Raw genomic sequence first — 10,451 nt, 5'->3', positions numbered from 1 at the left:
GCAGACGGGTGAAACGACGAGTGGTTTGTGTTGGCAGAAGTGCAGCGAACAGCTGGCCTCGCTACCCCATACTGTGTATGTATATATGTATTTTGGAGTCGATCATTTCATCTCACTGGGAGGTAACAAGGGCAACACAGACTTGGAAATGACTTTTCTTTATGCACGACTCGTATGTGTAACATCCTGAGCAGTTTACTTGTCAAAGATAAACACTTATTAATCATTTCTTAAATAAATAAGATAAAGAAGTCTTTACTTATTGTGCGTACATTCAAAAACAGGCTCAAGAACTTTTGACTCACACAGTCCAACAATTAACAGGTGTTTTTGTTTTGCTGCTTTCACTTCCTTAAGGCAACCTACACAGTTTTTGTCTTCCGTCTTCAGCACATTGAGTAATATAGTGCTTTCCCTGTTTTGGACATACACCGATCCTCTTAAGCACATGTATGACCAACTCTTTCGTTTTTTTAAGTTCGTTCCATGTGAGAAAAACCCAGCTTTTCTTTCCAAAGTACAGCTGTTCATAAACCATACACACACACAGGTGATGAGATTAACACGTGGCATGAGTTCAAAATCTGACTTGCTGATGGTGCCAGACAAAGTCAGGAAATCATCAAAAAGATCCGGTGAAGAACACAAATGTCTTCACCACATCCTCATCCTGTAGCCACTGAGGCATTTCAGCTGTGCTACAGTACCAGCAGTGCTAATGTTGTGATGACAAAAGACACACACACAACACAATATAGTTTTCTATGTTAGGCACTTTTATTGATTTTGTATGACTGATTCACAAATACAACTATTCTTGCCAAGAGCCTCCGCCAAGTTAAACAGACTGGTTAAACAGTAACATTTAAAGATTCAAATGGATTCATACTTTAGCCTTTAAACGGTAGAGGGAAAAGAAAAAGAAACATCCAAAAAGTTTGTGTTAACCATTAAAAATAAAAAATCTGCAGAACAAAACAGAGAAAAGGTTTGATGGGTGTAAACAGCTTTTTGTGTGTGTGTGCTAAATATAAAAACAAAGCGTATTAGCTGGAAGGGTAAAGAGGAGTGTTTCAGATGAGTAATCGTTCAGGGGTTGTTCTTATCAAATTAGTATCCTACAGTAAAACCTCAACGTGTTTTGTGCCGTTCTACTTCCAGACCTGCTGAATAATGTCACACTGTAGTAAAGTAATTAAAGTACAAAGCTATGAAAAATATATCAGTGTAAAGGCACAAGAGACTCGCTCAACAATCACAACACCACCACACTACACCATCAGGAGCCACAAAGAGCCGGCTCAGGGGTACGCGTCTGCTGCTCTGGGATAGCTGCATGAATCAGCTGCTCTATAAAGTTGAGTTTTAGCGGTTTTTAAAGAGGTTTGGTTTAAAAAGCAGTAACACACAGCAGCAGATATTAGCAGATGAAGCTTTATCACTTTAGTTTCTTATGCACATTTTTAGCGTTTCTCAGATTTCTAATAAATGCCACTAGTGTTCAGTAAACGCATGCAGCTGTAACAGCTTCCAAAAGCAGCAACTGCCTACCCCTGGTCTGCAGTGATTATTACATTTTCTACCAACTTGGCCTGCCAAGTTTCACCACTAGAGGACACTCTGGTTTAAAGAAAAAGACGACGTGCCACTGCAAACTGTAGGACACAGCAAGAAATCGCCTCTTCACACCCCTGTGATTCGAATCCTGCGTGACCAGTGCACAGATTCGTGTAACCGGACTGTGAGATAACTGAGCACTCACCCAAATATACCTCATACAACTGTCTACAAGCGCGGCAAGAAGGCTTTAGATTTGGATCCACTTCAGGTCTTTGGCATCCGATTAGTTTGGACCTCCAGAAGAGAAGAAAAGAAGAAGAAAGGTGTGCCACAAAATGAGTTTGACTTAAAAGAACGCGAGTGAAAGTTAAAGGACAGGTTCACGTAGTTTCATCTGATTTTCAGCCCGTCTGTACACTGACTGATTTACTGGGAGCTGTAATCATTTTTTGAGTCAAAAACAAATGGAAATATTAAGGCTTCATTCTCCACAGTTAAATTTACTGTGATTTCACCATGTCACCGTGCACTCCCAGCAGCTCTGCAAGGAAACAGGCAGGCAAAAGGAGCCTTTGCCCCAAAGTAAATACTAATCATTCAGCTGGATCTCATATTGCATTTGTTCAACTTAACACCAAGTACTAAAAGTATTATCACTTCTTAAACTAGTTAGATCTTAGCAAGAACAAGAAAAAAAAACTGATGGCTCATCTCAACATCTGCGTTGTCGCCTGCAAGCTGAAGAAAATCATAAAAGAGTTTTCAGACTCCCTCTATGTAAAACAAAAAGGTTTACCTACAGGAGCTAGCACACTACAAGAAATAGTCATTTAGCTTTAGGCTGATAACACACATGCACGATTTGCCACTCTGTACACTGGCCAGGTACAGATAGGCGACATGAAAGTACACCTAAAGTACCTTTCTGATATTGCTACTGTTGCTATTCTGTTTTTGCTTCATTTGAGTGTGTGTGTGTGTGTGTGTGTGTGTGTGTGTGTGTGTGTGTGTGTGTGTGTGTGTGTGTGTGTGTGTGTGTGTATAAATCAGCAGCTGAAAATGTATCAAAGAAAACAATGATTACAGCAGCCAGTAACTCTGAGCTTCTGAGCTGGAAACTGTGAACCCCTCCCATTAAAACTCCAGCAAACGTCGGTGTTAAACATGGAAGCATTCTGCACGAGCGCTGACAGTCAGGCGGGAATGTGAAAAGTGGTCTGCTTGTCCAGTTTACAGTTAGCTGAGTGTTTCAGGAGTAATCCAAGAAAGGGATGCACATTTTCAAATAACCTTCACATCACTGAATATAATGTGTAAAAGTTGCATAAAATCCACAGATCTTCACCATCATTAGAAAAGATGTGAAAAATAATGTATGAAACAGTTTGTTGTTTTTACATACTGTGTACCAGCAACTGCAAAGTGTTTCTGCATACAGGTAGTTGATTACATTTGGCTTTAACTGCTGAGTTTATGTTGTCTGTGTATCTAAAAGAAAACGCTGCTGGTGTTCGTCTGCATCTACAGTTTGGAGACTTCTTAGACTTTAAATGCAGCAAAATGTGTTTTCTAACAGCCTGTCAGCAGACACACACTGGGCGCCCACAGGGGCCACAGCAGGAACACTTTACAGCAGGGGATATGAAAACAGTGAATCTGAGTCAGCAGGTAGCAGCAGGGTTTTGAAGCTTTAACACACAAACTCCTGTCTCATGCGGATGATCTGCAGCAAGGCGGCCTGGACGTCCTCGTCCATGTGGCCCTGTGGGAGAAACAGAAGAAGGGCTTCGGTACATATATAACATCAGATATTAACATTAGACTATCATCATCTGATATTCTGTAGTAACCCTGCTGCAAACTTTCTTTCGTAGACAAACCAGACAAATCTCACTGTGCAGTAATCTCCACAGATTAATGAGTAAGACTTACCTGGGCTGCGCTGAGCAGATGTGTTCGATAAATTGAAACCACCTCTCTGTGTTGCCTCTCAGCATCCTTGTGAAGCAGAAAGGAGGAAGACGTGAGTGACACTGTGCTTTGTTTCACGTCTTTAACAGCTAGACAGTGTAATTAATATTGACTGTATTCCAGCTTCCAGCTGCTGTATGTTATGATGTTAGAAGAGCAGCATCCAACTTGCTCTAAAGTTGTTCACGTCTTCTTGTTTTCAGCTTTTCATTACGTTATCAATTCAGTTATCCAAAATAAATATGTAATAATAATAATAACTAAATACAGTATATTGCCAAAAGTATTCACTCATCTGCCCTCAAACATGTATGAACTAGAGTGATGCCCCATTCTTAGTCCATAGGGTTTAATATGATGTTGGCCCGCCCTTTGCTGCTATTACAGCTTCAACTCCTCTGGGGAAGGTTCAGGAGTGTTTATGGAAGCACATTTGTGAGGTCAGACACGGCTCACAGTCTGCGCTCCATTTCACCCCAAAGGTGTTCTGTCGGGTTGAAGTCAGCCAGTCAAGTTCTTTCACACCAAACCTATCCATGTCTTTATGGATGCTGCTTTGTGCACTGGTGTGCAATCATGTTGGAACAGGAAGGGACCATCCCAAACTGTTCCCACAAAGTTGGGAGCATGAAATTGTGCAAGATAGTGGTACTATAACAAACCATACAAAGCTAACAGTGACTGTGGAATATTTAGTAGCAAGGAAATTTCATGAGTGGACTTATTGCACGGTGGTATCCTATCACGGTACCATGCTGGAACTCACTGAGCTCCTGAGAGCGACCCATTCTTTCACAAAGGTGTGTAGAAGCAGTCTGCATGCACGGGTGCTTGATTTTATACACATGTGACTGTGGAAGTGATTGAAACACCTGAATTCAATTATTTGAATGGGTGAGCGAATACTTTTGGCGGTCTATATTTATATAGTTTGTCTAGAACACGTTTTAGCATGTGATGTGTGTCCACTTACAGCCAGCTGCTGCTGTAGGCTCTTGATCTGAGCTTGGAGTGTGTCGATGGGCTGCGTCTGCCTCTTGGGTGTGTTGCTTGTGTATGTCAGCTGGGACAGACTATTCAGCGCCTGCTTTAATCGCTCAACGTCTGTAAGCAACTCTGTGATCTGTCACACAGACAAAGAGCAGGACAAATATCGACGTTAAAGATCATTTAACGTCGATCAAGGATTTCCACAGTAGAAATGGAAAAATGTCAGAAAAATCTTTTTCCTCTATTCATCAAAATAAATGACAAACGCGTCTCAGTGGTCATTATCATGCTTTTCATTGTTACAGTGGCATTTAGAGTTTATGTGAAACACGCGTAAAATTGATCAAAATCTCTCAAATGAAACTGGGAACAATTAAGACTATACTGTGAATTGTTTTGTACCTTCTTGTCTTTGGCTTCGGTCTGCTCAGCTGATGTTTGAATCCTCTTCTGCAGGTCACAGATGGTGGTGAGGGACTCATCGTATCTCTCTTTCAGCTCTCTGATCTCCCTTTCGATGGCGCGCCCCTTCTCCTGGACTGCCTCCATCTCCGTCCTCGCCCTGCTCTCGCCCTCTCTTGCTTTTGTTGCCTCCTGATGGACCTTTTCACGCTCTTCTACCAAGCTCAGCAGCTTGTTATTCAGGCTGGCGGCCTCCTCCTCCAGCTGCTGTTTCTCCTTCTTCAGCTCGTTCATTTGGTCTTCCTTACAGCGGATCTCTTCGAGAGCCTGAGTAGCCTGAAGGAGCTCTGACTGCAGAGCAGATACATCTTCCGCCCTCTGGGCGTTGTTTTCCTCCTCTTCGCGGAGAGCCAGGTGTAGCTTAGCCACTTCAGCCTCCAGGGCTTCCTTGGCCTCGGCATGCTGCAGCAGAGACTCCTGCTCCCGGTGGAGTTCCTGCACTTCTTTCTGAAAGGCGCACACCTTCTGGGCCTCCGCCTGCTGCGCCTCTCTTGCTTTCTTGCAATCAGCCTGCGCTTGCTGTAAGGCATCATTGAGGGCTTTGAGCTCGGTATCGTATGTCGATATGCGTGTCAGCTCTGACTTCAGACGCTCCTGTAGGTTTTGAATTTGAGCATTGCACAGGGCATTTTGCTCTTGAAGTTCAGCTTTCTGAAGTGTTACCTCGTCGAGCTGCTGCTCTAAGTTGACCAACTTCTGGGTCAGTTCTTCACATTTAGCCTTGAACTCCTCCTCATTTTCTTTGTGCTTTTCACTGGAAACCAGAGCGACGTCTAGTCTCCTCTGAACAGATTCCACCTCAACTTTCAGTTTCTTTTCCTCCTGTCTGTTGCCCTCTCTGGCAGTCTTTTCTTTGTCATACTTCTCTTCCATTTCCAACAGTTTTGCTGTCAACTCTTTAACCTGGGTGCTGTAAGAGGTTTCCTTCTCCTCAGCTGTTGTCAGAGGCACAAACTTAGACTGAATAGCCTCTTGTATGGTATCAAGCTCTTTCTTCTGAGCCTCCAGTTCGTGAGTAAGCTTAACAGTTTCATCCTGAGCCAACGCATGCATTGCAGACGCCTCATTTGCTCTATTCTCTGCCTCGACCACGGCAGCATTCAGCTTGTCTGTGATAGCTCTGTGGTCTTTTACACTGATGTAGTCGTTTTTCATCTCCAGCAGAACTTTTTCTAACTTTTCTTTTAACTTTTCATTTCCTTCTTTCACATTCTTCAACTCTTCCCCACTTTCTTTTTGACTTGTGTCCAACTTTAACATCTCAGCTTTAACGCTCTCTAAGGTGGAACTTAACTCCATTTTCACTTGCTCGTGCTGCTGTCTGGGAACATACTGTCCCTCCAAGCTCTCTTTGAGAGTCTGACTCTGTGTGGTCAGCTGCACACACTCTTTATCTCTGTCTTCACATCTCTTCTGCAAAAGCTCAACTTTCTTTATCAGGTCGGCATTCTGACACCTCATAGTGTCCATCTCACTTTGTTGTTTCTCACTCGTGCTGCTGAGGCTGCTGATATTCTTCTGCAACGCGCCCCTCTCGGTCTGAAGCTGTTGGACTTGTGCCTCTGCTCTTCCGCAACGTTCGCCGGCTTCCACCAGTTTGTCCTCGAGATCCTCCAGAGCCGTTACCATGTTCCTCCGAACTTCCTCGTGGTTCTGTATCGGTATAAAGTCCACCTCAATCCTGCTGTTAAGCTCATCCAGCTGCTCTTGTAGCATGTCTTTTTCATCCTCACTCTTCTCAACCTCATGAATCAGAGCCTGGCTTTTTGCAGTCACCTCCACCAATGTCTTTTTCAGGGTAGCGTTCTCATCTTCCAGTGCTGCCCAGACCTGCTGCTCCTCAGCAGACAACGGCCTCGGGCCTCCCTGTGAGGAGGGGCTGTCTAGCTTTCGATGGAGCTCCGCCACCTCCTCCAGCACCCGATCGTAGTCTTCCCTCAGCTCGGCGAGCTGCCGTTCCTTCTCGTCAACTGCATTGGTGAGCAGGTTTTTCATGTTGTCGAACTTCTCGGCCGGTACGGTGTTGCCATGTTTAGTCTGGGCCTCTTTCAGCTGGGTTTCCATTTCTAAAAGTGTTTCTCTCAGTACGTCTCGCTCTGCAGTCAGATTTTGGACATCATGGTTCAGCCTCTCCGTCTCAGCTGCTAGTTGGCTCTCACTGCTCTTGTACTCCTCCAAGGCCTTCTCACTCTGTTTGAGGCGGTTGCGAACGCGGCCCACTTCGGCCGAAGCACCTTCATACTTGGCCTTGACGTCCTGGAGCTGAGTGCGCAGTTCTTCTGCCGCTTGGCCTCCTAAATGTTCTTTGACAGCGACTACGTGGGCTTGCAGCTGTTTGACCTTGCACTCAGAGTCCAGCATCCGTTTCTGGACGTCTCCCAAGGCGTCCTCGAGCTCTTGAACCTGCTGGTCAGCCTGTTTCTGGATGGTGTCTCGGCTCTGAAGCAGCTCCTGGCACTCTCTGGTTTTACGGCTCAGTGCAGACTGAAGCCGTGTCGTCTCCTCCTCAGCTGCCTGCTGTCTTTTCTTGACTGCCTCAAGTTCATTTCGGAGCGCATCCAGCTCACCAGGAAGACCCTTCTCCAGCGGTCGGGATAATGAACGTGAGAGGGGAGGATTTCTGAGCATCTTTAGAGAGAGATAGGAAAAAGATGCTGAATTAGTATAGTATATGTTTATATTGCACAATAAAGTCATTCACAGCTTTGCCCCACCCACCACTGTACATTCAAACCTTTTAGATGTAAACTATGAAAGAAAGACGTGCATAGACACCAGACACATGCAGCACATATAAAACTGTTCACAGGGGGGGAAATACCTGATCAGAATCCAGGCTGTGACCTTTGACAAAAACATTTTCTTTACCTGCAACACAACAGCACACAAACGTAAAACTAAAGCAAACACAAACTCTGCTGCTAAAGTTTGAAATTACAGTCTTTTCTTTATGGCCCAAAATAAGCAGGAAGCTGACCTTTGATAACCGACTGACCAGAGTATTCCCCCTGTGAAAACACAGATGGACAAATCGATTACAAACTGACCGATTAGACAGAATACATAAAAATACAAATAAAATAACACTGCTGTAATCAGAAGGCTGCACATGCCTGTTAAACTTGAATCCGAAAACATTTTACTTTCATAAGGATTACCTCGAAGCAGAGACCACACACATGCATAAATTCACTAACCAAAGTACTCCGGAGCTGGACCTTGACAGTCTCCTGCCCTCGAGCGCCTTCATCTTTTTCTTTGGTGCTGAGTAACATCTTCAACTGTTCCTTCTAATAGAAGAAGAAGAAGAAGAATGTTAAAAGCAGTGAGGGTAAGAACTCACACTTCAACACTTTAAATGAAATGCTCAGAAAAGGCCAAACCAATCAAACAATTTACTCTGAAACAGTTCGTAACATGAAAAACACAGATATCAGATAATGTACCTACTAACCATATGTCTAAATGCATCTACTCCCTATGTGTGCTACAGTTTGTGTTATCACCACTGATGTTTCTAATTCAAAAAGTTTTAACAGCATCAGATATAAAAGGGGCTTAGCGAAGACGTTTGGATGTGCTGCAGGCAGAGTGAAAAACGAATGCTTCTACAGGCAGCAGAAGTCAAAGGGAGGGAGGTGAGGCCTGAAGTCCCGAAGAGAAGAAATCTGGTCTGCAGGTTGGCACATCTTTACGAGACAAAACTGCTCCTGCGCCCAAGATACTAAGCTGCAGGCAAACACTGATCCGCGCACGGTAAAATAAATCCACAAAACACCTCGACATCCATGGCTTTAAAGGGCGAGCAGCTTCACGCTTATTTATAGACTAGTTTAACAATTTCCTTTTACTTTGAAGTGACTGTTATTTATTCCTTATTTATTAAATGCTGATAACCTAAAAAAAAAGGGAAGAGCTCTTGGAAGAAAAGAGTTCACTGTGCACAGGACACAATTTCACAAAGAGCAAGCTACAATCATTAACCAGCACTGTCATACAAAGTGTTTCCTTGTTGTTCAAGTTACGTATGCATGCAGTTTATAATGAAGGATAAAAGCGAACATTGTGAATGAACCACAGGCAGGAGTAAGTGGTTATTTTTCTATCATACCTCTTTTTGAGAGTCTTCTGCAGCCATTTTTTCCTGCAGATGAAAAAGGATCACAAGTCAACTCACATGAGAGATTAATAAATGACAGCTGATTTCATTTAATTGAATTTCCTTGCCCTTCTGCGTATTGGAAATTGTTCTGGCAGCTAATAGCAGGCAGCTATCATGCTCACTTAAGAAAGTCTCCCTTTTTTTAATATAATTATAAGCCAGCTCTTCCTCCTCAACACCTAGGGTTAGAAAATTATCACACATTTCCTAAATTACACTCCTTATGTTAGAGGAAAAGGAGACATTATGCCAAAGCAGCGTGACTCAGCTTAGCTGTTGTTATTACATTTTACTTTAATTCATCATTTCAGTCCTAAGAAGGACGTGCAAAACCATCCGGCAGGTGCAGTGAACAAAGTGAGCCAGACGCCTGGAAGGCTTTACTGTACCGTTGTGCACAGGGGCTCTGTCACTGTGGGAATACATTAGCCTGGATTTACCTGGGTGAGCTGTTGCTGGAGCATGTTGACTTTATCTAAGAGCGCTTTCTGCTCCTGGTAGTACTTCCTGAGGCCTTCCTGCAGAGTCTCATTCTGCCTTTCCAGATCCTGAATAACAAACAGCAAAAAAAGACAAAACTTTAAACAAATAATTAAAATGATGAATCAAAAATAGAAAAGACTGTTTGTGTGTAATGAGTATGGTGACGTTACACAGCACTTACATGTATGATCTGGTCCTTTCTGTTAATCTCAGCTGCCTCTGTTCTCTCCACTGAATGCTGAGGATAAGACAGGATCTTAATTTAACATTACCACAGTCATGAAATCACAGAACAATTCTCACTTATAGGCACTAGATGGCAGCGTTGCACAACTGAGCAGATCTATGTAGCCTGAAATGTATAAACGGTGTGCTGAACAACACCAAAAAAGATGTTGAGAGATGTGGAGGGAGCAGCAGGAGAGGGCGAGGTTACAGTGCTGGAAATATAAGCAACTCTGACCACCGTTATCTTTAACAAATATAGAGCTTCAGCACCATTTCCATTAGGCTACATGTCACCATGACATACTCCACAATGAGTGAAATGTGGAGAATAACAAATGCTCTTTATTATTATATTAAAGAGACTTAAAGATGATGTGATTTTTGCATGTTTCAGCGTTACCTGTCGCTTCCACTGTTCTATCTTTGCGGCTTCTTTATCTGCAACACAACCAGAAAAGCGAAAGGTGACATTTCATTCCTCCGCTGTTTGTTATCAGGATAAGACAAAAACACGTTCAGAGAGAACGCAACCAAGGAAGGCAAAAGGAAGCAGCTGTGAAAGTGTTGTAAGACATGTAGAACAAAAAAACAAAAC

At 43.3% G+C, this 10,451-nt stretch overlaps 1 protein-coding gene across 1 annotated transcript in view; it reads right to left on the bottom strand.

Annotated features, from left to right (window-relative positions):
- Window positions 1-755: 755 nt before the first annotated feature.
- The window catches only part of uacab (uveal autoantigen with coiled-coil domains and ankyrin repeats b), a 40,460-nt gene continuing 30,764 nt past the window's right edge, over window positions 756-10,451 (bottom strand). Inside the window, exons 9-19 of the mRNA XM_082540849.1 lie at window positions 10,257-10,294; window positions 9,810-9,866; window positions 9,586-9,693; window positions 9,095-9,127; window positions 8,181-8,273; window positions 7,961-7,991; window positions 7,805-7,851; window positions 4,924-7,611; window positions 4,505-4,654; window positions 3,493-3,558; window positions 756-3,322 (exon numbers count right to left, since the gene is read on the bottom strand). Coding sequence (XP_082396975.1) covers window positions 3,251-3,322; window positions 3,493-3,558; window positions 4,505-4,654; window positions 4,924-7,611; window positions 7,805-7,851; window positions 7,961-7,991; window positions 8,181-8,273; window positions 9,095-9,127; window positions 9,586-9,693; window positions 9,810-9,866; window positions 10,257-10,294 — 3,383 coding nt within the window. The 3' untranslated portion in view covers window positions 756-3,250. The remainder of the gene's footprint in view (window positions 3,323-3,492; window positions 3,559-4,504; window positions 4,655-4,923; window positions 7,612-7,804; window positions 7,852-7,960; window positions 7,992-8,180; window positions 8,274-9,094; window positions 9,128-9,585; window positions 9,694-9,809; window positions 9,867-10,256; window positions 10,295-10,451) is intronic.

Source organism: Aulonocara stuartgranti, assembly GCF_965226115.1.
Source record: "Aulonocara stuartgranti genome assembly, chromosome: 1".
NCBI classification, from domain to species: Eukaryota; Metazoa; Chordata; class Actinopteri; order Cichliformes; family Cichlidae; genus Aulonocara; species Aulonocara stuartgranti.
The sequence above is the reverse complement of the archived record's forward strand: the minus strand, read 5'-3'. Positions and strand labels throughout refer to the sequence as shown.